This window comes from Taudactylus pleione, unplaced genomic scaffold, assembly GCF_031769625.1.
Source record: "Taudactylus pleione unplaced genomic scaffold, aTauple2 ptg000065l, whole genome shotgun sequence".
NCBI lineage: Eukaryota > Metazoa > Chordata > Amphibia > Anura > Myobatrachidae > Taudactylus > Taudactylus pleione.
This window is the reverse complement of record NW_028284467.1, coordinates 259,235-274,236: the sequence shown is the minus strand read 5'-3', so window position 1 is coordinate 274,236 and position 15,002 is coordinate 259,235. Positions and strand designations below refer to the sequence as shown.

Genomic DNA, 15,002 nt, shown 5'->3' with positions numbered 1-15,002 from the left:
ATATTTTCTTGATTCATTGTAAACTGGAAGGTGCAGATTTTCTGGGCCATTGAGAAACAATGTGGTGCTGCTTCATTCCTTTTTAGTGTCCATAGTTTCCAGTTACTTACAATACAAAATAGATAGTGTACTTTTATATCTGAGGTCCTGGCTTTAAGTGCGGTGTGTTCGAGAGCAGAGGTGGGTGCACTGGTGTGTACGCAATGGCAAGAGTGACTGCTGCAAAAGTCGCTGAAGGACACAGATCTAAATATATTTATGAAATTAACCACAGACTATTCATATTAAACCGCTGACATCTCCAACCTTCCTTTTTTTTTTTTTTTAAACACCTTTTATTGGAATGATCACAATAAAAAAATAAGAGACCATAACCTTCAGAATCACATAAACATAAAAAATAACCAGCTATAAGTCAAATCTGTGTACAAAAAAATATAGAAAAATGATGCAATCTTTTTTTCAGTATAACATAGTAGATAAGACCAAGAAGTACCAAAATATCCAGCATTAAGGCAGGTCTTATAGAGAAACAAAGACAGAATTGAAAAAAAAGGGAAAGTAAAAGAGAAAAAGTAAATCTCTGGGGCGAAACTTCAAATAAAAACAAACATCAAACTAAATATAGTTGACTGCTATAGGGAAAAAGAGGAAGGGGCAGATTGAGAAGCTAACCATGGGCTCTAAAGGAGTTACATGAATGGTTAATAATACTAGTCATATACTCCATACGATAGATGTACCAAACACAAGACAGAATGGACTGCATGGAAGGGGAGTCGAGTTTTTTCCAGTCCACAGTCAATTGACACTTCACTGCAATATGACGCATCAACTTGTTTTGGTGTCTGACATCTCCAACTTTTCAAAGATAAATTGGTATATAGATTGAGATAATTGAAATACCAAAGATTTACTGTAAGGAAAGCAAGGCAATCAAACAGGAGGGTGCCAATCATACAACTTACTATGAATGTTGATTATATCACCTATTGTACCAATTTCATCAATAGCAATTGAATGAGCATAGCAAATCTGTTAGACTTCACTTCGTATAATCCATGAAGTTCTAAATCAAGACCATAAACTAAGATTTCTTCAGTCATTTACCAACAAAACTCTACCATACATGCACGCACACACACACACGAATAAGAAAAAAGACAAAGCAATTCAGTATAATTTTCCATTTTATTTATAACAATATTCTGTGTTATTTAAGTTGTAAAGTAATCCAGCAAAAATTATTAAAACTCTTTTTGTAACCCTGCCTCCCTCAATTCAGCCCGATAAAACATTTTTAAAATGAGTGCTTTCCAGAACCAAACAAACAAACATTCTGCATGTGAACAGTATAAACCATTAAGCACATCGGACATACAGGAAATGAGAGAGTGGAATGATTTTCTGGTCATGGTTTTACATTTCAAAACAAGAAATAAAATAAAAAAAAAAAAGTCAGAAACAGTAAATCTAACAAGGCCCATGGGCTGTGTCAGATTTGGAGAGGTGCGATGACATATGTTAATATCTCCTCTAGTGTCTTTTAGCTCTTGAAAGCTTAAACTGTTGTGATAAAATTAATCTGTCATTTCCACTCGACAAGGATGAAGATCCAAAGTGTGTGATGACGATGGGAGAACAAAAACTTTTACATAGTAAGGCTATATAGTGCAATGATATTTTGAACAAAACTTAAAAACAAAAAGTGTCTGGTATCACCCATGATCCTGCAAGCTGGTTTGCTATTGATCTACATATAGATTATTTAAAACCACCTCCATGTTAGTGATCGATATGGGCAGAAAGGTGCAAACATTAGTTTCATTAACTTTTTTCTGTCCTTATTTTTCTAAACGTAAAAGTGATCCCAATCTAGCAATGCAAATGGTTACATTATTGTGCACTTAAAGCATTTTATTTAGTGTGCTTTCTTTTTCGATGTATATTGAGTTATTGCATGATTTATTCACCTCTTCTATACAGTATAGAATGACATTTAGTATTTAAGGAATAGTTGCTTTTATTGCAGTCAATTCTCCCATGTCTAATCCAGATGGAAACCCAGTAGATAGATGATGCCCCAAACCACTCAAATTCTTCTTCCCGGTGGTGTTAAGAGTGTGAATTTAAAAACCATTTGTATAATGTCAATAGTCTATGACAAAGAGTTTAGACTTCAAATATGGAATGTCCATAGCAGATTTCCTCCTTTTATTAACAAGTTGCTTTGATCATGTGCAAAATGATCATCATACTATAGAGATGAATACAATAGACTGTCAACAATCGTAGAAGAACATACTTTAAGAGTGGCAGTCCGTCCCAGACTGTCCGTGTGTTAAGTGACTGTCACTTTTCCATTTCAACTTGACCATCGTTCCTTTCAAGGTCCTTCCACCATGTTTTTTTTATTAAGAAGTATGCTGCTTAAATGTATAATAAGAACATATCTTTTGAACGAGCAGACAAAAAAAAATTGATGATGATGCATGACTACATAAATATACAAGTAAACCCCAACATTGTTAGTACAACATTGGGCTGCAAGGCCACCAAGCAGTAAGAGGGACAGTGATCAAACACTTCACAACCATACATGTGCTTAAAGTGTTCTTCTGAAGACAGCCATTTTGGGGGCTGAACCAATATTTAAAAGACGACAATCTATAATCCCCTATCCCGTGCCTCAGTAACAACGCCAGTCTCTTGTGATAGCCCAAATATTGTTTCAACCCACAAATTATCTGTTGACAGTGTGTGTATGTGACAGGTATACTTGAAAAGGTGCAGTGCTACAAAGAAAAGTATTCCTTACAAAATACAAAAGTATAAGAGACCACCGACTCTGCTCACCAAGTGTACTATGGGAAAGGCTTGAGAGTTTGAAATAAAATTCTCATGTCTAATCTAAAAGAAAATAAAACATTAGTGGGAAATACAGTGTGAAAAGAGACGCAAGTTAATGTGAAAAAAACTGCAATTAATATTTCGGGATTGGGAAAATGGAAAGAAAATATTGGGAACATGTTGTAGTACTGCTCTTAAAGTAGACAATTCACCATTCCAATCCATAATGATAAGAGGCTTTGTCATAGGAGATTACTATTTTATCTCCCAGGCATCCAATACCTCTTTCTTTTTGGAATCTAAAGAAAATAAAACAAACGTTTTTGTTTTCTTCCAGACTCATATAGTACCAAAGAAGACTGCAGCGAAACTGAAGCAATTAACAGAATAAAAAGCCCTTGAACTGTATGATCTTGATGGTACTGGTAGCAAAGCAGAGCTATTTGTTGTAACACATTCATTGGGTGAGTGGGGGGTTGTGGGGGAAGGGGTTTGTCCTTTCTCTGGTTAGAAAAAGGGATTGTTCTTTTGGCTTTCCAGTAACCAGGCACAATAACATTTGTCCAAGCAGCTCCTAATTTGCCGTGGAAGGTGGACCCAGTCACCTGTGTGCGGACTTTCATGTTCTAACATCAGGAGCAAAGCATTCCATTCTAGGGCCCTGCCATGAGCCGCTTCCTGTTAATTCACAAGTTGCTGTGGCAGTGGCGGGGTTGAAAGTGACTAAGTACCGAACCCTTCTTTTTGTAATAGTAAAATTTGCTCACTCGGCTTGCTAAAGGCTCGACCTGAAAAAAAAAAAATATGACACCACTCTCTCTTCATTACGTCGTTAAAAAAAATAAAAACAATTAAAAAAAGTATTATTTACTGTATGCTGTAGCTAAAACATGAAACAAAAAAAAAGGGGGTGGAAATGTAATCGAAAGAGCTCTTCTGATGTGTTCTGCACTGTTACTTTGTACCATCCTGGCAACTCTTGAAGTGGATAAAATAGTGTAACAGTCTTGCTCAAAAGGCCAGCCCTTGAAATGATAAAAACACCCCCTCTTGGTTTCTGCGATTCCTCTTCTTGTAACATGAGCTGCCTTTCTTTACTATCCTCAGCTTCTTCTCTCTTTCCAAGGCGCTTATCATCAGGACAAGATCTGCATGCCACTTTGTGTTTATTGCAGAGTCTCATTACAGGCAGGTCTTAAGCACATACGGGCAAGGAGCCGACAGGTTCCAGAAAATAATGGCAAAGAAAAAAAATATATTTATAATACTGAGATCAATATAAAAGTAGTCCTTCATTTATACACTTTATACACCGTTAGGTTGTGTGTGTGTGTTTTCGCCATAAAGTTTTTAAACTATTTTTTTATCTTTTTACTAAAATTTCTGCCTTATGCCAAAGGGTCTGAGAAGTCATCCTCTCCTCCACGGGACAGCAGCTCTCGCTTCTCGTCTGTGCTGGCTAGAGAATTCCGGCTGTTGTGAGCTCCCATGTACAGAGTGGCATAGACTGGGTTGGTGAAGTTTGTAGGCTGCGATAGGGAATAAACACAACAAAAACACGATGATTGTAATAATACAAAAGTTGTGTAAAATGTACATTAAACTACATTACTGATTCCTATACAGCCCATCCAACTTTTAAGCAAATCATCTGTTTTATTAGTTATAAAGTAATATCAAATTAGGAAGTAACAAAAAACAGAAACAAAAAACACCAACACCACAAAACAAACTCAATGGGTTATATTTACTGAAGTGAGAGTTTTTAGATATGGAGATGTTGCCCATAGCAACCAATAAGATTCTACTTAACATTTAACTATCACCTTCTAGAATATAATAGCTAGAATCTGATTGGTTGCTATGGGCAACATCTCCACTTCTAAAAACTCTCACTTTAATACATATACACCAATGAATATTTAAATCATTACCTGCAGGGACACTGAGAGGGAAGGGGAAAAACCTGCTAAGTGTGTCTACAAGGTTTCCTCAGCCAGTATCCAGTAGTGTTCCGAGCTTCTAACAGGCCAAATGACAGCTACTATGCTTTTGCTATCAGAAAGGAAATCACCTTCTTTGCTACTTATGTTTTTGCCTTATAACCTTAAATTAACTGTGCTGCACCAGGGTAAACCTATACTGGATGAATAAAAGAATCGCCTTGTAACGTTTTCCCCCCTAAGCATTCTGTCAGATTGCTGCTCTGTATTGTCACTACTGGTTTAGTTCAATGACTGTTTACAGAGGTCAGCTTGAGCCCAGCAGCTCCTAAAGGGTAGTGGCTACATAAATCATATGACAGTGTATGCTATAAGCAAGGATTGCTGCAGTATGAGAGAAAGTGGTAAAAATCTGAAAAATGTTTAATATTTCTTCTAATGTTGGGCATCTAATGTGTTCCCGCCAGGCTAGGTGCCATCCCCATCCACAGACCGCAGTGTCCCGCGAGGGAAGGGGGAAGTTGCGGTGAAGGCATGCGCACGGCATCTGTTCATGCTGCAGGGAGAGCTTTGAGGCTGGCCAGCATCTCTGAGGGCTGGGCATGCCCCCTACTGTGATGAAAAGGGGGCATGTCTTAAGCCCCCCATTGAAGTGACCACACCTCCTTTTTGGAAGCACGCAATAGAGCCCTTTTTACCCACAGGTGTCTTGCCCCACTCCAGCCCTAGAGTGAACACTAGACATCTTATTAGGGAGAATATGAGGATCAGCTAATAATGGTTTTGCTGTAAAAAAAACAAATCTGTACATGAACTACAAGATACTTGTAAATTTGTGTACTGCAGAAGCAACAATCATATGGAATAGATTTTTACCGTTACCTTATCTGGATCTAAAGTGAAGTCTGCATCAAGCAGTTCTCCTACATCATCGTCTGGCTCTCCCTCATACATTTTGTAGGTTGGATTGCCAATTTCTACATTAATGGCCCCATTGGTCATGCGCTGATGCTGGAAACCTTTAGCCCTGTAAAAGCAGATCATTTGTAAAGGCCAAGAACATAGGAGACTAATTTGCAGTATGAGGTTAGTTATACCTGCACCTGTACAGTAGTATCAGGGACTAAAAATCATATTAAAGAATTTGTAGTAAAGTGTTCAGAGTATTTCACTTTATCATGTACAGTTATTGCAGTGGGCATATGATTAAAGAGGTATCTTGGTAGCATTTATGAAATAGGAACATTAGTTTCTCTTACCCGCTCATTCGATGTCTATACCAGATGAATATTCCAATTCCAAGAAGGACAAGTACGATTATTAACAAAATGGGAATTACAATGGAGGCGGTCTCTGCAGAAAGTTTATGGATAAAATGTCAGTTTTGTGCGAATACAGCAACAATAAATCCTGTAACAGACTGTAAAATGCAGCAACTTCATGTCAGTTAGTGTCATTATTGAGGATAGTTTGCAACTATGAAGTGTTTTTCACTTTTGATAAATCCACCCGATCCCAAAAACAGATTTTGGGTAGGGACCCCCCACCAAAATATGATTATTGGGAGAGAGGGTAATAACTAGAAGAGAAAATAAATACATGAAAAATGATAATAAATCTGATCAGTTTAAGATTCTACTGAGCTAATTATCCCCAACATAACCTGGGCGTCCTGTCACCCAGTAACTGAACTTACTCAAATACAGTATTAATAGCCAGTCAGCCATTCCTGTGGACATAGTAATGGGCTAACCGGTCCTGAACAATTCCAGGGTCATGTGGACATCAGTTCTCAATGCCCATACAACATCCACAAAGCAAAGAGTTCTTTCTCTGGAGACTTATAATAGGCCGGAATCTCAATGTCCTGATTAATATGAAACTTGGAAACCACCTTGTACTGAAAGAAAGCTTGAGTCCTAAGCACAGCCCTTTCCCCATGGAAGATGAGAAATGGAGACCTACAAGACATGGCCCTAAGCCCTAGCTTTAGAGAAAGGAAGGTGCTGTCAGAACCAGGTTGAAATCACAGGGAGATATTGGGGTTATGCAAGGAGGCTGCACATGCATCATGGCCTGAAAGAAGACTTGCACATCTGGTAAGAGAGACCACTTTGTCTATAAGAAAACTGAGAGGGCAGATACCTGAACCTTTAAGAACAGAACTTATTATCCCTTAAAGACCCTCCTACAAAAGTAGCAGTACATGTTTCAACTGCATGTACTATAGATCTTACAAAACCTGTGGTAATTCTTAGCCGAAAGTGTCTTCCAAACCACATGATCAGAAAAACCTTTAGTTCTAAGGATCATGGCTTTAACAGCCACAACATTAAAGGCAGTAGAGGTACATTCTGGGGAAGAAAGAGGCTAAAAATAGGCCTTCTCTGCCATCCAAAGCTTAGAATGCTTGTATGCCATGATCTTATTTCCAAATCTGGTGCTATCACAATCGCCTGAATGACCTGTCTTTTTACCTTGTTGAACAGTAGTGGAAGCAACACTACTGGAAGAAACAGGAACAGACATGGCACCTACCAGAACCACCCTTATATCACTTGTCCTGAATCAAAAGTGATCCATGTGGTTCAACTAAGATGCCATCAAGTTGGTCAACTAACATCCTATTGACCACACCTGTCCGCAATGTCCACAATCTCTTCTGGGTGAAGAGACCACTCCCAGCGTTGAAGGGTCTGCCTGCATAGGAACTCTGATTCACATTTTTGTACCCTTGTATGGAGACTACTGCAATGGCTGGATTGTTTTGCTCCACACATCACATGGTTCTGGTGGATTCTATCAAGGTCCACCCCTCCTCTGATGATTTAGGTAAATGGATCCTGAAGGCCATTTCTCGCAAGAACTGGTGTACTTTTTCAATCCATCTTTAGTTACCACATCTAAATCTTCCAGTTGTTCTTCTAACTAGCAGGAGTCTAATGTGCTAACCCAGACAGGCTCATTAAGAACAAGTCTAGGGCAGCATCTAACAGTCTTTCAAGGAGGTTGTTGTCACCCTAAGACCTGAGATATGGCATTTCAAATGTCTTAAAAAAAAAAAAAAAAAGTTAACTTTTATCTACTCTATTACCATAGGTGGACAGAGCTCTTAGGGGTATATTGACTAAAGTGTTGGTTTTTAGAAGTGGAGATGTTGCCCATAGCAACCAATCAGATTATACTTAACATTTATCTAACACCTTCTAGAAGATAATAGCTAGAATCTGATTGGTTGCTATGGGCAAATATACTCCTTTGTGTCCTAATCTCCTAAAGCAGTGAAAATAAAACACAGTGGAACCTGTGTGGACTGTCCTATATGAGGAGGCGAATGAGCTTCCAATGTGTTTGTCCTGCATGCGCTGCTGGCACCTACAAATAACCTATGTGTGGTCCATAATACCATGCCCTTTTATATTAAATTATTTCCCTTTTGAATGTTGTCCTTGTGAAGGGATTGCTATAGGAACCAGGACATAAGTGGTGCACAATGACAACCATAGGATCTTTTTTTTTTTTTTTAAATAAGGCTGAAGTTTGAAAAACAAGGCACATCAGAAACGTAATGCAATACAATTATTGAATTAAACATATATACTTACTGGAGGTGGACTCTGCTTTTCCTAGGAACACTTCACACGTAGGTCCAGTCATCTCCGATGTGCACCTAGAGAAGCAGGCAGAAGTCAGATAGAGGAGGAACAGCAGTTTGTTTTGTTGTCCGCTCTAGATGATCTATAGAAGGCACACGAGTCCTCACTGCAGTTTAGGTCACTGACACTACCAAAGCACTGTCAGTTGTACTACTCAATAGAAGTGATAAAATAATGTTTGCATAGGTAAAGAAATCAGGAGGATAGTTGAAAAATGTCCATGTCACACTGATATCTGGGTTTTCTTTCGGTGTATTGGTTAATACGTTTTCAGTTTTTATGATTAATCCACAACAATGGCCTCTTAAAGACATACTGGCACAATAATAATGATGCTGCTTACTTCAGACTCTTCATCATGACCCCTTCCGCCCAGAACAAGACACCCTGCTCCTGAAACTACCACCCAAATGTCTATGCTATATTGCTTTCTGTTGTAACACAACATTCTCATCAATTAGTTAATTCAACCCAGGTGACTCATATACCAAATAAGGATGGGGGGCATATTTACTTCTGAGCATTTATTAATGGATTAATATGTTCTACAGTAACTTTTTGCTTTACAATTAAAAGATTTCTACTGCAGTACCAAAACCATTTTTATTTTACCTTTCACGAAATATGAAACACTAACAGCCACAAATAAGGTTTTTTTTTTTTAATGCTATTTTAGACCTGATCAACCCCTCCCGCATTAATTTCCCCATGCCATGATAGTTCTTACTGGCATTCTGGCATCTCTGACTGTTGGTTGATCGTACATGTCCCTCCATTCATACAGTAGTTGTCGCATGTCATGCAAGACTTGGCAATTCGTCCATCATTGCACCTTCAGAGGACATAACATGGAGATGAGAGAGGTTGGTCTTAAATCATACGTCCATTTAACAACGTGTTTTAGCTGCCAAATTCTTCATTATTAGTTAACTAATAACACTTTGAAGTGTTAAAGATATACATTTAAAAAAATAAAAAAAAAACAGCTGTCAATTCACTCACTGCTGTTGTATCCTAGATCATTTTATGTTCCAAATCACAGCGCCTAGATAACCATGAACATAAGCATGGCTTGCTGGGGTTGCCCGGATGGTGTGGATTGTATGATCAATGGAATGTTATGGGCTATCCAATCAACAGCTCTAATAACCTCTGCAAACCTCAATTATTTAACAAAAAGCCTCTAGGTGATACGACCAGAGAACAGGCAAACAATTTTGTGCAAGATCCATCTGCCGCAGATACGGCCGGGTGAATAGATTCGCCCTTAACTGAATTCCCCCGATAATCTCAGGGAAGACGCAGTTGTATTTTTACTAGCTGGAGAGGAGAGAACTTTAGGCCAAAAACTAGCAATGAAATAAACAATATAATAACCATCACTGAATAAGAAAGTGTCACCATTATTGTTGGATGAAATTGATTACTTTAAGTTGCTGTGTATTAACAGGCTAGACATGCATGGACAAAATTAATTCTTCTCGTTGTTCGCAATACCTCCAAATTCAACATATAGTATTTAGTTTGCCTAGGGGGCATGTCATAAAACTTACAGTAAATCTGATAGTCATTAAGAATGGAAAAATGAACATCCTTTACAGCAGTTCCAAAATATGGAATTAAAGTAGCCAATGTATAAAACAATCTGCCTCCATCCAAGAGTGTTAGCCATGATCTGCATTTAGCAATGAGACTTACGTGCAGAACACTTTCCCATTGTTCATATTGCATTTTCCAGTTACGCATCGAGTACACCAGTTCTTTTCACAGCGGCTGCCTTCAAACTGCGGAGAACAGCGGCAGTTCTTCGTCCCGTTTGCACTAAGCTGGCAGATTCCTCTATTCTCGCAGTAATCAGAACATTTTCCTTCAGTACAGAATTCTTAGGTTAGACTAAAGCACTTGCCACACACAGAATTACAGTTAGAAACAACTGGTTTACAAACAAAATAACTGCACTGCATTTGTCACCATTACTAACACTTAATGCAAATAATACATTTACAATACATGCCCTAAGTTGTAGGTTTCTGCAGTGAATGTATCGGTGTTACAGATCTATTTATTAAAGAGCAAAAATTCCTATATAAAATAGGTGTATCCACGCGGTGATGGTGTGCCACCCTATCTATAAATGGGTTGCCGTCACCGGCCATTTTAAACAGGATTGTGGTCCTACAAGTACAACTGTTACAATTTTTTGGTTATCGGCATCTCAGGATAAATGATAAAATGTTTTAGAAAGATTTTTACCATTCTGCAATAAAGTAAAATGAGCGGTTCGGTTTTGATTCTATTTTTTGCCAACTTAGCGCAAGTTAGGATCTGAAAACATCATCTAATTGGCTAACCAAAACCCCGGATAGCCAATAATATGACGTTTTCAGATCTGAACATAACCAAGTCAAAACCGATTTCTATACAAACATATTTTGAACTATTTGTTTACAAGTTATTTTATTATTGTAATTGAAAGCCCAAGTCTGGGTTTTAAATGCCACTGCGCATGTGTAAATCGGCTTGGTGGGTCACACGTGCCCTAATGATAGACTGCAGAAGTAAGTAAATTGCTATCGCTGTAATGGAAAACCAGCCTGTGTGAATCAGCAGGGCAGCAGCAACGGAAAGTCTTCTAATGGTGCCTTCTAATTCAAATGAATGCAAGAGATGCGTTGGAAAATGTTTAATCTACCATCTTTAAGTGGGTGTTGTGGGAAACAGCCCTTTTAAGAACTTTTTTGGGGCAAACATCACTACTATTAAGTATCCTGTTCCTTGGAGATGCCTAGGTCCCCTATATTCTGTAGAGAGGAATTACCTTTCTACTCCATTGTCCAGCTGTTTTGAGTCTGCACTCTTCTTACTACCCACAGCAAATCTGACTCAAATTAAGTGTTTAGGAGGATCCAGCCAGAGTAACCAGCTATAAGATGCAGCAGAGCTACACACATTACCCAGAAGCTAGCAGTTCCAGGTGCCAATGAATAAGCCTACTGGTGGCAGCAACTGTTCTAGCACAATGGAGGCACCACGTTGGTGCTCTGTTGATGCAGTCCGTGACTGTAAGCAATACCTGACAGGGTGGCAAAGTGAACACAATCCTGTCACAAATACTTTGGTATATCGGTGAAGATTAAGGAAATGTGTTTAGGCTGCGCGAAATCACATATCCAATTACAGTATTTAGTATAAAATCACTGTACGGACCCCATACAAACAGGTGCAAAAGTGCTAAAATAGGCAAGATCGCTCCTTACGGTATTGACACTTGTCTCCAATGTAGTCAGTGAGACAGCGGCAGTTGGGCTGATTTCCCATGTTCACGGAGCATGTAGCGTTGTTCTCACAGTAGGTCGGAGTACAAACTTGCTGAAGACATCTAGGGCCAGTAAACCCAGTGGCGCATCGGCATGTTGGTAAGCCTAGGAGACAGGTAGAAATGTAAACTAAAAAAGTTTTAAGGCTAGCATACCCAAGTGCAGAATGCTATGAGTAATATCTAAATGTTTGAGAAATGTTAGGAGTTAAGAGTACAACTAGGAGTGGAGGGAGAAGGATGAAGGCAAGTTGTTTGTGGAGACCAGGAGAAATGAGAGGGTAAACAAGCACCCACCCCCCATTAATATATTATCTCTTTGGAGCATGTACTAGGTCGTGTGCCTGTGGCAATCTCAAATTTCATTACCTGTGTGTGATGGGGCACAATTTCCTCCATTCTTACAGTGGTCCCGACACTGATCAATTTCACACCTCTCTCCATCATAACTAGGTGAACAGCGGCATTTAGGTTGTTTTCTGGCATTCAGGAAACACTGTCCTCCATTCAAACACTCTAGATTGCATGTATCAGGAATGGGTTCTAAATACAGTTGCAAGAGAACATTTCATGAGATACACATAGAAAGATCCATTCGTATAGCTCTTTATTTACTTGTCTCCCCCACTTACCATCAGGTGACTGAGTAGGGGATGGGATGAGCTTGCATGCACCATTGTCCAGTCTTCTTCCATTCGGACAAGTGCAGACTGGTCCACTAGGACTCAACAAACACAGCCACTCGCACTTCTTCCGATCACATGGATTTGGCACTGAGGACAAACAGATCAAACCATCATTTAATGTTTAAACTACATTTCAAAATATAATTTTTATTTATACAAAGCCACAAAAGGTTCAACTGCGAGGTACATAGAAGTAACACATAATATTTCAAAAGTACAAACATTAATTGCATATATACATAAATTATATTGCTCAACTTACATAATGACATAGACAATGCAGAAGGGAGAGATCCCTGCTCGCTGAAGCTTACAATATAGGGGATGATTGGACACAATGAGAGAGAGAAGGGAATTGAGATAAAGGAAAGGAGAGGATTTCCCCATCTCATATAGTGGGAGATGTATCAAGCTTTGGAGAGAGATAAACTGGAGAAGTTGCCCAAAGTGATTTGCAGCAAGCTGATCAATGCTATTTATTGTTACCATCATGTCGTCCCTCATTGGTGGCAGTGGAAGCTGTGAGAGGGCATTTAGCGTGCATCTAAGCCAACTCCCAGTGCACATCTCAGATACAGGAAAACAACCAGTATATGTATGTATATCTATAGCTCATCTTTCACTCGATATATATCTACACCAATTCGCATAAACACGTCAACTGCCTAATATTGTGTAGGTGCCCCTATTGCCAACAAAACAGCTCGGACACGTCAAGGCATGGACTCCACAAGACCTCTGAAGGTGTCTGGTGGTATCTGGCATCAAGACGTTAGCAGCAGATCCTCTAAATCCTGTAAGTTGGGAGGTGGGGTCTCCATGGCTCGGACTTGTTTTTCCAGCACATCTCACAGATGCTCCATTGGACTGAAATCTTGTGAACTTGAATTCGGTCATGTTTCTCAAACTATTCCTGAACAATTTTTGCAGTGTGGCAGGGCACATTGGCCCTCATTCAGAGCCTCTCGCTATTTGCGGTCGCTCGTTTAATAAAAAGGGGTGGCTATTCAAATGAACCGTTCGCTCTTTGCGGTCTGTTCACGCCTATAAGTCTGAACGAGCGAGCAAAACTTGCGGTCGAAATTTTGTTAAAAACGCCCCCTGGCCGCTCGCATCATACGTCATGTCCGCTATTTATTTGATTAATCGAGTACATCGAACAGCGTCTGAACTGCTCGCTATTCTTGTGGTTGGTTTTTCCTACCACAGTTTTGCGAGCAGTTCTGACTATAAAATAACCCAGTGACGTGGTCAATGACGCTGCTGTTTTAATTATGCACACCCATGAAACGCCCGCTTTGACCTTTAAGCACGCCTGCGTTCTGATCTCCACTCCCCGTTTTCAAGCACCTTCCCCTGTTACCACCCACATATGCCTCATTCTGTCACTCAAATTTGCAGGCCCTCGCTATATAGCGAACAAACGATTTTCGGGCGCACTGACTGGTTCGCGCATGCGTACTAAAAACCGTACGCATGCGCAGATGTGCGAACATCGCTCAGAACGAGCGTACTGCCGCTTACGAGCGGCTCTGAATGAGGGCCATTATCCTTCTGAAAGAGGCCATTGCCATCAGAGAATACCATTGCCATGATGAGGTGTACATGGTCTGCAACAATGTTTAGGTAGATGATACATGTCAATGTAACATCCAGATGAATGCCAGGACTAATGTTTCTTAGTAGAACATTGCCTAGAGCATCACACTGGCTTGCATCCGTCACATAGTGCATCCTGGTGCCATCTCTTCCTCAGGTACTATATGCACACAAACCAGGCCATCCACATTATATAAAAAAACGTGATCAGACCATGACACCTTCTACCATTGCTCCATGGTCCAGTTCTGATGCTCACGTGCTCCTTATAGTTGCATTTGGAGGACAGGGATCAGCATGGGTACTCTGACCAGGCTCGGGCTACACAGCAAGCTGCGATGCACTGTGTGTTCTGACCGCTTTCCATCATAACCAGGATTAATTTTCACAGCAATTTGTGCCACAGTAGCTCTTCTGTGGGATCAGACCAGATGGGCTAGCCTTCGCTCTGCGAGAGCATCAGTGAGCCTTGGGAGCCCTTGACCCTGTCGCTGATTCACTGGTTATCCTTCCTTGGACCACTTTTGGTAGGTACTAACCACTGTATACTGGGAACACTCCAGAACCTGCCGCTTTGTAGAAGCTCCGCCATCTAGCAATCACAATTTGGCCCTTGTCAAAGTTTCTCAGATCCTTACACTTGCCCATTTTTCCTGCTGCCTCCTACCCCTTGACAGGTGCCATTGTAATGAGATAATCAATGTTATTCACTTCACCTGTCACTGGTTTTAATGTTATGTCTGTTGTATATATAGATTAGTCAAAACTTTATGACCACCTGCCCTACCATGAGGATCGGGGACTCACTTTTCCAGAATGGGTTAGTCCCCGGGGACATGATCTACAGTCGATTTCTTGAGGCTCCTGATTGTCTCCCCATCTAATAGACGGGCTGCCGACCGTGAGGACTATAATAAGAAGTGGAGGAGGAGCCAGCCGTTGGCACCTTCAC

At 40.0% G+C, this 15,002-nt stretch overlaps 1 protein-coding gene across 2 annotated transcripts in view; it reads right to left on the bottom strand.

Annotated features, from left to right (window-relative positions):
• Positions 1-1,172: 1,172 nt before the first annotated feature.
• Positions 1,173-15,002, bottom strand: part of LRP1 (LDL receptor related protein 1) — a 252,774-nt gene continuing 238,944 nt past the window's right edge. For both annotated transcript variants that reach the window (XM_088465881.1, XM_088465882.1), the window contains exons 79-87: positions 12,398-12,538; positions 12,135-12,308; positions 11,707-11,871; positions 10,148-10,316; positions 9,177-9,281; positions 8,399-8,463; positions 6,053-6,146; positions 5,676-5,820; positions 1,173-4,379 (exon numbers count right to left, since the gene is read on the bottom strand). In XM_088465881.1, the coding sequence (XP_088322007.1) occupies positions 4,239-4,379; positions 5,676-5,820; positions 6,053-6,146; positions 8,399-8,463; positions 9,177-9,281; positions 10,148-10,316; positions 11,707-11,871; positions 12,135-12,308; positions 12,398-12,538 (1,199 nt within the window). In that variant the 3' untranslated portion in view covers positions 1,173-4,238. The remainder of the gene's footprint in view (positions 4,380-5,675; positions 5,821-6,052; positions 6,147-8,398; positions 8,464-9,176; positions 9,282-10,147; positions 10,317-11,706; positions 11,872-12,134; positions 12,309-12,397; positions 12,539-15,002) is intronic.